At 40.1% G+C, this 15,184-nt stretch overlaps 1 protein-coding gene across 3 annotated transcripts in view; it reads right to left on the reverse strand.

Annotated features, from left to right (window-relative positions):
• Window positions 1-2,553: 2,553 nt before the first annotated feature.
• Window positions 2,554-15,184, reverse strand: part of AMPH (amphiphysin) — a 107,308-nt gene continuing 94,677 nt past the window's right edge. For 2 of the 3 annotated variants that reach the window (XM_071561562.1, XM_071561563.1), the window contains 4 exons: window positions 10,100-10,249; window positions 8,619-8,885; window positions 6,266-6,367; window positions 2,554-3,710 (listed from right to left, as the gene is read on the reverse strand). In XM_071561562.1, coding sequence (XP_071417663.1) covers window positions 3,603-3,710; window positions 6,266-6,367; window positions 8,619-8,885; window positions 10,100-10,249 — 627 coding nt within the window. In that variant the 3' untranslated portion in view covers window positions 2,554-3,602. Of the gene's footprint in view, window positions 3,711-6,265; window positions 6,368-8,618; window positions 8,886-10,099; window positions 10,250-14,129; window positions 14,187-15,184 lie in introns of all 3 variants that reach the window. The other variant, XM_071561560.1, reaches the window with a different exon arrangement.

Genomic DNA, 15,184 nt, shown 5'->3' on the forward strand with positions numbered 1-15,184 from the left:
ACCTGAGCAACCTGGAATCAAGAAACACGCCACCTGAGTAGGACTGTACTCCCCAACCTCCCCTTGCTCCTCTTGAGGCAGGGACAGTTGCAGCGAGGAGAAGAGATGAAGAGAGGTGGGGAGGGGAGGAGGAGGACGATGAGGTGAGGGAGAATTTTTCATTATTGATGAAAGCCTGTAAACCAGATAGATGAGCTGCAAATACACAATTTGTTTACTCACACCAGATGCTCCTCCAGCTTCAGTTATTTTGTCTTCCTTTCAAGGCCACACCATGCATAATCAGTCTGTGGGATCAGGAAAATGCATCCCTAAATCTTTCAAGGGTTTATTTTATGTAGAATTAGAAATTACACCTACTCTACAAGGTTAGTAGTGTGTGCTGTTTGCTCTCTTAGGCATAAAGAAGTCTTTAGATAAACAAAACGATACAATGGGTTATTGCTTTACAATCCCTCCAAAAGCACAAAATTCAGTAATCTGCCAAGTTCAATAGGGCATATTCATAAAAAAAAATCCAAGAAAAGGGAGAAATAATTCTGGGCTAATATAATTTCAGAGGAAGAGGGTATCACTAGTATGTAACAGCAGTACATACTGGAAAGTATTTCCCTTGCTTGTCCTAGAATAAAGTTCTATAGATTGCAGAGAAATATACTTACTGTATTCATCTCAGAACATGCAGAGGTAAAAATGTCTGAGAGATGTCTGATTGCCTAAAAAAATTAGAGTAAGAAAAAAATTTATACAAGAAACAGTTGTTAATCCAAAATGAGAAAAGCATGTCTATTCATTTCCTTCTGCTAGAAAGGGAAATTAGAAAAATTATCATTCATGGCTACCTTATCAATGTTCTTCTTTTGACATCTATCATCTCAGTATATGGAATTTTCCAAATAATTTTAAAGATACAGAATTAATAATTTTCCTCATCCTTTCTGCAAGACACTTCCTTTGTGGCTCTGGGGTGCACGCATGAGATGTGAAGACACTCAGTGTCAGAAGGGTATGCCATACACAAAGTAACCTGCAGCACCCAAATGGCACAAGACATCGTGTGCAATAGTGTGGCTTTTGGGACATTAACAATACATCTTTTTGCCAACAAATAATGACAGTCCTTGTAGTGAGATGTGGACATTTTGTAGTTTTTGAATTTATGTTTTCCTTTATAGTGTGGTGGAATTAAAAAATGAAAGTAGAGTCAAGAAGGATTTCTGAAGAACATGGCAGAAGAAACCATGAAAGCCTTTTGCTGTAGACCAGAGACCTTTTCCTGTCTATACACAACCTCAAGCGTGCTGGAAACACCTCTGTGGATTTGGCACATTGTGACATCCCAAGGACACCGAAGAACCAAGGCCGAGGGTGTGTCTTTGACATGGAGATTTCTAAAACATAGAAACATGTCAACTGCACACAACCAGCACCTGTTAAAGGAGTGCTTTGAGCTGAGCATAAGAAGGCTTTGGGTTGTTCATAGTGTCCTTAGGGCTACGACTGTCACACATGATGGTCCACTTGATTATGTATCCCTTTCAAAGAAGTGGTGACATGGTGTCCACAGGGAAACTGAGGATCCATTGTCCAGTGTTGGCCTCTTGCAGTGATCTGTAGAGAACCTGTTACTGAAATGCAAGTGTCGAGATACAGTTAAGCAGAAAACTGGCCTGGAGGTCATCAGAGCATCACTGGAAACCAGGTGTAATAGGTTATTACAACCACCTCAAAATGGTGCCCTGGAGCCCGGAATTTATTGTAACACGATAGCCAAAAGCAAGTTGTGTCTCTGAGAGATTCTTGGGCCTAGATCAAACCTGCTGAAGGAATGAACAGAAAATCAGACAGCTTTCCTGTAATCTCCTTAGACTCACTGTGACATTTCAAATCCAAAATCCCAGCTATCACTCTTGAGCCAGTCAGCTTCTTCACAAAACACATCTGTCGTTAGACTTGCTTTTGAAAGCTGTTGTATCCTGAGAAAGAGAAAAATCAAGTTTCCTCCTCTTCCAGAGACACAAATCCCCATTTCTTCAACTAAAAGCTAACAGATCAGAAATGGAGAGGAAACAGATATTGTTTGTATACAAAACAAGTACCCAACAAAAATATAGTGAAAAATAACTGAATTCCTAGGAAAATTCCTAAATATTTGCAGCTTTCATTCCTCAGCAAACACAACAAAGCAGATTCCAGATTCATGGAGAACTTACTTTCCACATAAAATAGGTGGCCAATGAAGAATTACTGCAAGGTAGAGATCTTCAGCTGAGTGATGGTTAAGCACAGACAAGCTCCCTTTCTTAGGGGACAAATACATTAATTAGCCGCAGTGAGTCTGGAGCACGAGGAGCAGCAGCTGATCTGGGGTCCAGACCTTTTGGAATTCTGGCCACAATTAGAGCTGAGAGCAAGAGTTTAGATGGTGCACCTGTTATGCTCTATTTCTTTGGAAAAAGAAGTTTTAAATTAAGATTAGATTATATAATACAATGTATAAACTATATGTACTTCAGTGCTACAAAACTTCCAAAGCACCACAGATGAAACAGCTTCTTTGGACCAAAGGTTTATTTTTAATGACACAGCACCGGAAAACATAAGTTACAGATGACTTTTTGATACAGGATACATTATATATCTTACTTTAAAAGGTTCTGTGAAGGTAAGCTGCATAAATACACATAGTGAAAATATATTGTGTTTATTTCTTCTCAGAGATTAGTTCTGTTTCTTTTTTAAAATGTATTTAGCCAATTAAATAAAAAAGTATAGATTAGCATCATAACAGCTCCCCTCCAGATTATCTGATTGTAACTGCTGCAGCTGGAAGAGGAGACTGAGCCATGCCTTCTCAAAGGTTAGCAGCTTGGAACATGATGTTATTCTTTATCTAAGAATGAAAATTTCACATTACAAACACAGATACTGTAACATGTTTTGGCAATGGAGCAGCTGAAACAAAACCTTTTCCTGTAATGCCAGACAGTGAAAGAGCAATGCATGTACTGGGTGATACTACACAGCCAGAGAACTACAATGATGTTGTGAAAATGCATATATAGCCATATGCACTTATATATACACATGTAAGTTCTTATGTGTATATATTATGCATGTCCAAAAATAACATTGAAAAATGTTGTAGTAGTTAATTATATTTTTTTTAAACACATGAAACTTATAATAGTTTGACCTCATAACTACAGGATAATTAATTAAATCTTCTGCAGTGCAACTCAATACAATACACTTAGTGCAGAGAAGTTAAGGTTTTGGTATTGAGGAAGCTAATTTCAGATTTCATGGGAAAGGACCAAATACAGGATCACCATAGCTCTGACAAAGCACAAACAAACCTGTCGCCACAAACTCAAACAAATAAGGACATTTCTTTTTAATTTGATTTTTGTTCCCCCATGTACTGCTTCAGAAATTGCTGTTTACATTCATGCTCATTTCAATGTGTTCCAACAAGCTTTGTCTGGCACCACTCTGTAAACCATTAACAGCTTAAACTACAAAAAGATGGGCTCCTGTGTTTCGAAGAGGTTAAAAACCTACTGACTGAGCTTCGTATCATGTTCCTCTGCCTGGGAGAACTATTCCAGGTGGCGCGTGAAGTTCTCTGGGAAAAGTCCTTTATAACTGTTTGCATCTCTGTACTGAAGCCACTCTGATTCCTTAATGCCCGTCAACCAGCCAGCCTCCTGCAAAGGAAAACACAGTCTCTTAAATTTCATGGCTCCTAATTTCTCACGCATGGCTAAAAGACTTAGTGTTTTGGTTAAAAAGCAGCCTCTGATTTTGCACAGGACATTCTCTCTGTTCTGCCACACCACAATTTTGTGAGACCAAGTGACTGTGAGCACATGGTATGACCTTTAGCCCATCTAACTCCTAACTGTACTCAGTATCATAAGTGGTGCAAAAACAGTTTTGAATATTAAATTTTTCCCCCTGAGAGTTTTTTTCCTCTCCTTCACGTATTGGCAGTCAGAAGAAATAATAGCCCTTGCAATCTCTGGAGTTACTATCTTTAGAAATTACGTAATAATTTTTCCAAAAACTCCTGGAAACCCAAACCAGAACTTGACAAGCAAAACTGTCAACAAATCACCATCAGTCCAAGCAACCAAAAGCAAGATTTCCTATTGGAAAGCACTGACTTCTCTTAAGTGTGATAAATTCTACCTGGAATAAAATCAATTCAGTATTTTTAAATATGATCAACTTACATCTTCCTAACTCAGTAACTCTGTACCTTATTCCTTTTAAGAACAGGTGAGAGCAAAGCCATGACAAACAGAATTTCTAATGCTGCCAAGTTATTATGGCACAAACAGCACACCTGGACACAGAGTAGCTGGAACAGATCATCATCAAGCCATGAGAGCTCAGTGGCTGCATGTACTGGCAAGCTGCTGTCTGCCCCCAAATAAGCAGATCATTAAAGCAGATCCAGCTTATATATGGCATTGGCTGGATACAATTAACTGGAGCCATGTTTTTAAAGCACAAGAAATATCTGAGAGATAGAGAACTGCAGCTTTCTAGAGCAGGCAGCATAGAGTGTGTGAAGGAATACAAAGTTATACTGGATAATAACTTCAACTAAAGGCCAGTGGAAAAAGCCAATGGGTGGGATTGGTTTGCTTCAAATGGAGAGCACAGGCTGATTTTCCCAGCTGCATTAGAATTATGGCTTTAGACAGGTCAGTTTTGAAGGAGAATAAAGACTAAGAAAGAATAACAAAGATAAAAAGCTTCTATATAAATGAACAAAGTACCAGGCAAAAGACAAAAATATTAAGTGTTATGATGATGCTAAACATGAAGGGCAAAGATGTACTGAGTCATACAGATATGAACAGAATGCTTTCAGAAACATGAATACATACAGGATTATTTTCTGCATCATTGCACACAATTTACTTCAATTAATGCTAATGGAATTCTGATGCACATCAGAAGAACAATATACTTCATGGACTCACCAAGTGAAGATGAAACATATTAAACACCTCATACAGCTAGGAAAAACAGTGTGAAGACAGAGAGCATACTTTGCTATCCTTAGAGCAGTGTCCTATTCTGGGAACACCAATAATGAAATCAAGTGAACTGCTGGTGAGGTAAGACGTAGCATAATTTGAATAATAGACTCTATCCCTATAAAAAACAGTCAAGTGCCTGCTGAAATAAAAATATTCTTTCTGAAATAAGTACAAAAAACCAACCCACCCACAAAAACCAATTAGTTGCCTCTTGAATTAAAAGAAAGCTCATCTGAGATGATGAACATTAATTATTACCTACCTTTGGACAGCATCAATTAGCAAAACAATTTCAAACATGGTTCCCAGCACTCATATGTGCTTAGGGCTAATATTAGTATTCAGATCTATTTTAAGAAATATTCTCCATTCAGAGCAGAGCTTTCAGCTGCCTGATTAGGTAGAATCCAGCCCCCCAACTCTCAACCCCCAAATCAGTGGAAGAATTCCCACCACCACTACAGGCAGTAACAGGTGCAGTGGGGTGGGTGGTGCCAACAGTGGGCAGCACAGTCTTCTCTTCAAAGCAGTGGCCAAAATCAGTACATTTCACTGCAATTCAATTCACTTATAGAATACAATTGTTTAAAAAGCCACCTGAAATTTGTTGTTAAAATAAAATTAGATGACTTAAATGAAATCAAAGTGTTGTTTAAGTCAGGTTCAGGCTTCCAGAGGGCAAAGTTATCTTTATCAGAGGCATATAACACACACAGCAGCATCTCCACACCTTCAGGCTATGGGAGAGCACAGTCTCTGTGTGTTCTCAGTGCTCTCTGTGGGTTAATTTGTATTATTTCTCCAATTCCACACATAAAAACTCTGAACATCCAGGGAGCATGTAATCAATTCTATTGCAATGTTAGGACAAAATTATAAAGAAATCATTACAGTTTGTAGGTCATCCTCTGCATTAAGTCTTTGAGTACATGTCTGTCAGCATAAAATCCACCACACTGTGGCACAAAAAAGCCCTAGAAAATATGCTGAGGTCAGATCCTGCTAATAAGCATATACCTAGGACTTCAGATATAGTCAGCTGTGCTATTTAGTCTCAAATGAAACCAAGTACTAAACCAAAATTAAAATCTTTGTGTTTTCTCACAGTAATGACATTTTGAATATGCAGTCCCATTGACTATAACCTGTGAGAAAAAAAGTTGAGGCAAAGAAAAATATCAACAAAAGCAAGAACTGCTTGTTTTTACCTGATCCGCTGTAGTCTCAGAAGGAATGACTAGTACAATATCTCCTCGTTTTAGATTGAGCTCATCACTGTTAGCTGCCTCAAAGTCATGTAGAACTTCAACCTGAGGAAAATAACACCAAACATGCAGATGTGACCTAAAGGGAGAGATATTTTCTCAACAAAATTACCTGTTAAAACTTGACTGAAAAAAAGCTGTCTTTATGCAAACATATGGCTATGGAAAGGCACATTCAAATTATCACAGAATCAGAAGGGGTCAGAATGGGCCTTAAAGATTATCTAATCGCAACCCCCTGCCATGGGCAGAGACACTTCCCACTAGGCCACATTGCTCAGGGCTTTATCAAGCCTGGCTTTGAACACTGCCAGGGTTGGGGCATCCACAGCTTCCTTGGGCAACTGTTCCACTGTCTCACCACCCTCACAGGAAAAAATTTCTTCCTAATATCCTGCTCTTTCAATCTGTACCCATCATTCCTTGTCCTAGCACTACAGTTCCTGACAAAGAATCTCTCTCCAGCTTTCCTGGAGGCCTCCTTCACATACTGAAGTCTCCACACAACCTTCCCTTCTCCAGGTTGAACAGCCCCAACTTTATCAGCTTGCCATAGGAGAGGTGCTCCAGTCCTCTTATCAACATTGTGGCCCTCCTCTGGACTTGCTCCAACAGTTCCACATCCTTGTTATGTTGGGGACACCAGAACTGTGCACAGGTGGAGTCTCATGAGAACAAAGCAGAAGAGTATAGAAGCATAAACTGTTAATGTCGTTGATTCGTGTCACAGTTTTCTATATATTTCCTCGGAAGCAGGGACAGCTTAAGTCTTCCTGAGACTATCCAAGGAAAATTAAGGTCCTTTCCCAATGTTAGAGGACCTCAAGGATAGATGATACTACAACATCTCACAAGTCCTGCCACCTTCATTATTCCTGTGTAAGGATTTCCTTTCATTAGCCACTATCATTATGATATCTGAGAGAGTGATTTTGGTACAATTTTACAAATAAAATTGATAAAGATTCCCCCTAACTGATTACTTCAGATTCTCTCATTCTCTTATTGTGGTCACTGATACTATTCTTCTTGTGAACATCCATGGAAATTTGAGTTGGTTGTATGGCACCCACTGCAACACATCATCAAAGAGGTGAGTAATGGGAACTCTCCTTAATGCTTGCCCTGGAAGGAGCTCCCATGTACTGGCAGACAGGTATGCCAAAAATATCTGCTTTTCAAAAGGGTGATTATTAAAACCCTGGCATGGTCAACATGTCATAGTGAACAGACCATGTTAGGTAAATGTTTTTATCTCCTTGAAAGATAGCCAGTCTAATTTTCTCAAAACACAGACATTTCCATGAGAAATGAAAGAAGTGGCATTGAGAACCAGCTTGCAAATATACATTCTGCTTCTCCTTATTTATGTCTGACCCCAGAGAGTGTGATGAAAAACAAAAGATAAACTATGTCAGCATGTTTGAGTCAGAGTTACACAATACTGTTCACACTCACCTTAATGTTACTCTCAAAAAAAAAATTTGAGCAATGAGAATAGACCAAGAAGAATGGCATACTTACAAAGTGCAATGGGACTAATTACTCTGAACTATGCAAATTATAACAGGAAGCATGTAAAGTTCATCCATCCCCAAGCAACTTTTCTGCTGCTCAGTGATTCCAAAGTGAGAAGCATTATCAAAGAACCTTGTGAACCAGGAAACCCTGGGGGCCTTTCCAGCCAAGGAAAGACTTTCTCTTATGCCTCATTAAACTTTTCTATTTGATTACCCTAACAGTTTATAATATCACTAAAGTTACAGAATGACATTTTGGTTCATTACCATGAATTGTAAGTCCCAAGAGTTTCAATAAAACCAGTATTTCCACTATAGATTTTCAGGCCAGAAAAATGCCATTTTTTAATGTTCTCATAGAATGGTTGGGATTTGGAAAAGACCTTAGAGATCAAATACATTGTTAGCTTATCAAATATATCATTAGCATTTATCAACAACATTCCTAACTAACTCCATGGCAATGCAGTTTTATTCAATATATTAATTTATAGCAGTTTGGTGAGACTAAAGGGTTCTTGTATTTCAGTGCATCTTACAGCTACCTAAGGATATGGATAGTAACAACGGTGTGCAGAAAATGTATTTTCTCAGACTTCATTTATGAAGCAACACAACAAAATTAGAGTTGTGTTTATGTGTATGTGTGTGCATGTGTCTGGCTGATAAATTAAATATCCTTTGGCCTCAAAAATCATCACATTGCCTGTGCAGACAGACACACCCACAGCAGCCAGATCTGAGGGTGTATCCAACAGAGGAATGAAGAAACAGACCTTATAGAGAAAACCAGGTGGCATTGCAGAAGCTGCATCTTCTTCTGGAAGGGGCTGATCTTTAGAAGGTACAGATTGGATTTCCTCAGCAGGTTTCTGATCGCTTCCAGCTTGGGAAATTTCACTGGCAGAAGTGTCAGTGCCCTGAGTGCCCATCTCTGCTGCAGCATCTTTGGACTCATTCATGACGACTTCGTGTTCTTCTCCCTCCCCCTCGTTGTTCGATGCTGGCTCTATTACTACTGAAGGGATGCTGCTGACCTTGTCCTGGGCAAAAACAAACAAACCCCAAGGAAAGAAATGCATGACTATTTAGTACTTTATTTCAAACAGCAAAACACTACTGCACAAGAATGTAAAGGAGTAATCCCTTCCTACTTTTCACTGTCCTCCTTAGTCCTCCTAAGTCTGCTTTCTATATTACCACAAATTATTGCAATAAATAATAAAAATGCTTTGCAGGCAATTTGGGATCCATTTTCAGTGTGCATAGAAATTAACAGACCTTTCTCCTCCACTCTGCTCTTAATTTTGGGTAGTTTTGGGTAAAGGCACTAGTTCCAGCAGTCATTGTCCTGTATTTCTTTGGTAATTCAAGTTAGCAAGATAATAGTGATACAGAGGTGATTCAAGAAGGAAACACAACCTGTTTCTTTGACTGAGGGGATTTCCCCTCATTTACAGCAATGTAACTGTGAGCAGAGAAAGCAAAGAGGCTAAGTAGGTAGCATCTGACCAATAATGGAACCTAGTGCAAAAAAGCATTTAATAAAACTTGTCGGAGCATCCAATTTGAAAAAAAAACAACAAAACCCAAACCAAAAAGCAACAAAAAACCACATTCAGTGATTCCCTGCCAGACCATCTTATTCTGGAGCACAGAAGAAACAGAACATGCAAGGGCAGCAGGTGGCAGCTGGCTGCCCAGCTGCAGGGTCTGCTCTGGTGGCTGTTTGGCAGCTCCTCAGAGCCTGCAGGAGAAAAGGCAGCAGGCCAGATACAGAGAGATGGCTTGACCACCATGACTTACGTAAAGCAAGGTAATGCCATTGATAGGACGTGGTGCCAGGACACAAGAAAAATACAGTCCTTTTTCTGTGCATTCTCCTGAAAGTCCTGTTTGGTTAGGTGATAAATCTCATCTCCACAGAGGGGCACAGAGAGACAATGGTGGGAGGGAGTGCCCAAACAATGCACTATCCATGCTGCTCCTGGGCCCAACACAGGAGCCATCAGCCCATCAGGTCCCATCTCCACAAGCCCAGAGAAGCACAGGGGCACAAAGGCAGGTACAACCCAAATTAAGGGCTCATAAGAAGGGATACCCTGTGTGGGCCCCTCCCAGGGCTATCCCAGGAGAACATCACCCTTGCTACTGGCCAGACCTGGGGGCACAGGCATTCAGTAGCCTTGCCTCTCTCAGGCTGATGATTCTGTCCCAATTCCCTTAACACTCTCCCCCATGCATTGACATGAGTTACCTGAGACACATCAGCTTCCTTTTCTTCTCCCTGAGGTTTGTCACCTTCAGCAATTCCCTCCTGCTCAGCGGCAGCAGCGCCATCACCAGCTCCTGCTGCCATGGCCACACTGTCTTCTGATGTCACAGCCCTCTCACCAACAGGTGCCACCTAAAAACAACAGGAGGGAGGGACCATTGAAGATACGAGTTACAGTGTTGGCTGGAAAGGCCATGGATCAGCCCCTGCTCTGTGACCTCCCTGGGTGATGCTGACTTACAGTCTCAAGCTCACTGGTGTTCCTCCTGATTTATGGAGAGCAGTGCTGGGGGCAAGCTTGTGTAGAGAAGTTGAGTAACAGGCAGGAGAAAGATATTTATGAAACCTCACTAGGCACCACGTACCAGACTTCTCAGGTGGAGTAATTAATAGTGGAGTAACTGTTTGCCAAGACTAGTATTTTTTTCCTTTTCTTGTCATCCAGCTGTATTGTGGAAGAAATTTACCACTGGTCTCTGCTGAGGAGGAGGAGCTTGCAAGCTGTCCAATGGGTCCACAGGACCCTGCTAATGGAATCTCTTCTTGGGGAGAGGCTCCAACCCTTTTCCAGCTAGTCAGCTACCTGGTAGGCTTAGGCTGGCTTCAAAAATCTTGTACTCTTAATTACACACTCCTTTCTAACAGAGAGCCATACAAATCAGGCTATGTCAGGAAAAGTAAATATATTCCACAGCTGGATAAAGATCAGAAAAAATCTAACTGCAAAGATCTATAGTTATGTCAGTAACATAACTGAAGATACGTAAAAGCCCATTCAGTCTGGATATGACTGAAGCACTTCTGAGCAGTCCATGTTGAGAAGATAATGCATTCAATGCTGAATCCTTCATCCAGCAGAAACTTACTGTAAATTTTATGTATCACCCTAACATTTGTATTGCTATATACTGCTTACAGTAGCATATTGGGCATACACTAATACTGGATTAATCTTACAGTTTGAAGAGTGGAAGGCAAATGACAAAACTCTTCCTTTAAATCAAATTCATTTCTAGATGGAATTTTTAACTTAGAGCAGATATCTTGAGGAAAAACACAAAAGAAAAACTGTTTTAGAGGCACCAAAGTGAAGCCACCATTAGCTTGATCTCTTTGATCTCCATTTCACAGCCTGATGCTTTTTGTTTCCTCAGTTTGATCTCTCTCCTAAAGATGAGTAACTCGGCTACCTGAACTCAGCAACTGTTCCTGGGCACTCTTCTGGCATAGTTTTTTAGCAACATTTAATATTCAGCACTACTCCTTCTGGCTGCTATTAACTGACATGATAAATTCTCCTGGAGTCCTTGAAGGCAGAAAATACTACACAGATTTCAGAAATCACTGGGGAACTTTAATTAAATTGAAAATGCTGCTGATGACGGATGCCCTGTTGCAAAAAGAAGTAACATCAAAAGACATGGGCAGATGTTGATATCTTCTCCTGTAAGGCATGTGAGCCTGCCACTCATACTATTATCAATTTTAGCAGCCTTGACCCAAGAAGTTATACAAATAAATCAGAAGTCCTGGAATAGGCTATCAGGAAAAAGTGCAAATAGAGTGTACATCAGATTGATATCATACTATGCACCCCTAACAGCAAGGTGTAGAAATTGATCTTGCTGTCTGTTGTGATTAGGATCAACAACTTTTCTATTTATTGGATTTGTATAGCCCACTTTATTTCAGGAAGGAGCAGAATACTAATTTACATGAATCAGCTTGCACATGCCCCGCAGTGATGCTCTCACAGCCACGAGTCACTAAATGCATACCACAGCTTAAAATTGTATAATCATTTGTTCTTCTGTCTTAGAGCACAAAACCAATGTAAGCTGGATGGTTAAAAAAATCTTTTACAAAAAGGCATATGAGGTAGCATAGGATGAACCTTACTAACAGCCACAAATATATTTGCTTAGTAGAGAGGAATAAAAAAGAAGAGGGAGGCTGAATTCATACCCAGCTATGTTGAATCACATCCTTGCTGATACAGCTACTTGCATTACCTTACTTCATACTGAAAACCAGTCCTAAAAATTTATTTTATATAGTTCATAAGCAACATTAGCCTAATAGTATTCCAAAGCAGCTATCTCTAGCAGTATCATTGCAACTTGGACAGTTGTCCCATTACACCAACCACACAGGGGACAAAGAATGTTCACTATAAAGAGGGCTATAATAGAACAACTCCACTGTTTAATTGCACAGATGTGAATTTTTCTTCAGCCAGGATGCAGCTGATTCATACCTCTGTACTCTCACTAACACTGCTGTCAGCTCAGCACAACACCACAGACTCAGCAGCAGCTGAGAAGAAGGAGGGATACCCAACTTGCCATTGGGGTCTGCCAGAGGAGCTCCCTGAGCTGTGCTGGTCTTCCAGAGCTGCAGTTCTTTGTGTCATGGCTGCATTCAGAACAGGACTGGGTAATTTTTATGACAGTTGGTTACAGTCACAGCTAAGCTAGCTAATGTCAAAAGGAACCAATCATCATGCTTTAGGGAATGCATCAATTGCAAAGTCTCGGAGGATTTTGGGGTAGTACTGAAGAATCTGTTATGCAAGAGAGTATCAAGGGAACCACCCTTCACTGATAGTCAGATATCAGCTTAGCAAATAGCTTGATCTCTTATAGCAGCTCTTATGCAGACAGTAACACAGTTTTAAACAGCAATTTTAAACAGAACACAGGGTCAAATTCACTCCCAGATAAGAGACCTCAAATTTTTAAGAACAAGTAGTAACAGAATAAAGGGGAAAGATTTCAAAGACATAGCCTTGCTGCTCAGGGAACAGTGAGGCATTTCTTGCACATTTCTTCTTGGACCAGACTTGCTGGGAATGACAAGCAAATGCTAGAGCAGCAACACAGCTCTCTTGCACTGTGTTAACACAAAGTAGGGCTTGATCTGCCACTCCCACCCTGGACTTTGTTGCTCTTCAATTCCACTGTTTTCTATGTGGATGTGACAGCACTGCTGAGGAGTATGGCACCAGTGAGTCCCAAATTCACTTCCCAGTGACACTGGAATACCCTAGAGCCACAGATATATCCTCGACTCTAGCAGAGTTAATGCTGTTTTGCAGCAGGATAGCAAACCTAAGCTTGGACAGCTGAACTTACCATGTTTTGAAACCAGTGAGCAAAGACCAGTTCATGATCATTCTGTATGTAGAGTGACACCAAAATGAGTAACAACAAAAAAGGAGGCTGCCAGTCCCTCGAGGTACAAATCCTGAATTATTAGTAACTAGGAGTTATAATCTCTTTCCCAGCCCTTACTTCTATCCCTGTGTTTAATATGCAGCCACTCCTCCTGTGCCGCCCTCTGTGCACATTTGAACACATTATAGTTTTACTTTAGTATAGAAGGATTCAGGATAACATCCCTGAAGATATACAAGCAAAATGCAATCATTCAGGTCCACACATGCACAACTTAAAGTATGTCATCAAACTTTTCACTTGCTTTGTAATTTGATTTTAACTGTACCTAATGATGCCACATTGTGCTTCAGCAAACCAACGCACCATTATTTTCAAGTATCTGTTTTAGCTTAGGGCATATTTTGCCAGGAAGAAGAAATGATTATACTTTTTCTAAAGAAGTTTGCAGGAAGGCTAGGCAAACAAACCTATGGAAATTGTAAAAGCTACTGGGAATCTATGCAGAGTATTTCCAAATGTCAGGAGAAACAGTTTCTTCCTTCTGCCATGGAATTGTTTTGTTTGCTGCCCTGAAATATTTATCACTCTACACTGCTGCAACAGGCAGTTCCTCAGGCAAATCCTGCACTGAACGAGAGGTGATCTGATGTTAGAATATGTACCATTGATAGATATGTATCTGTGCAGTGTTGGACCAGATACCACAGCTGGGTCGCAGTTGCATCGTACTGACCTGCCTATTGATGACAGGTAAATGAGAAATAAATTTTTTTGCCACAATTCTCTTCAAGATATTAAAGCACAACCATATTCTTGAGGCTATTCATATGTACCTCATTTTCTTTCTCAGCAACTCCAGTTGTCTCCTTATCCCCTGCCTCGACACTTTCCTGCATAAAGAGGAAATAGGATCATCACCTTAGTTGTGCTGGGCAATGGGCTGCAGAGGAATTGGTATTAATCAAGCTAATGGAGGCATGCCAGGTATGGGATGCAATGAAATGAATGGCTAAAAGGGGTAGTACACAGCGAGCAGAAAGATTCTTTCTGCCACATATAATCTGAAATAAAAGTAGTTACATGCTAAACAAACAAAACCTTTAAATATGTCATCATCATCAGACTGTAAGAGCTAAGGACAATTTTATTTTTGTTTATTACCAGTATTTTTGTAAGAGCACCAGCTTTGAAGAACTGTTTAGTAATCAGCCCCATTATGGAAACCCACTTTGCTAATGAATTTTGAGGCTGTTTTACAAACACAGCTAGGTCAGTTTTTTCTACTAAAGAGCTGTAAGGGTGAAAAGAAGTTACACAAACATATGTGGGGGGCACAGTAGATTGGACCGTGTGCTTCAGCAATCAGAAATTAGGAAACCTCAAATACTCAGGCCCCAGCTACCTGCCTTCACACAGCCACAACTGCCATGCCAAGATTGCTTAAAGTTTCATTGAAGGGGCTGCATGTTCCTCTTTTGATAAAAGGATGCTGAGCTATATGCAAACTTCATATAATTCATTTTATTTTCTACAATAATATTTTAGTATTGTTTGCAGTCACCTCATAAGCCCCAAACATGCCCAGATGCCAGGGAAAGGCAGCTGCTGATAGTGGTGTTTCCATAGAAACCTCTTACAGCTTTATCACCATTAACATTGCAGTGTAACTTTTTCACAAATTATTAATTCCATTTGTTTTGAAGATGCCAAGCCTCTGCTATGTGGCCCTCAATTTTATAGTAATTTTGAGAAGACTGTAGAAGGGTCTTAAAGAGAATGAAACAAATATCAACAGCAAAATACAAATATTTCATACTCTAGTCATGCATGCATGCACACAACCATCCAGGCAAACCTTTTCTTTCACACAGCAGAGATGAACTGTTGC

Source organism: Pithys albifrons, chromosome 7, assembly GCF_047495875.1.
Source record: "Pithys albifrons albifrons isolate INPA30051 chromosome 7, PitAlb_v1, whole genome shotgun sequence".
Lineage (NCBI taxonomy): Eukaryota > Metazoa > Chordata > Aves > Passeriformes > Thamnophilidae > Pithys > Pithys albifrons.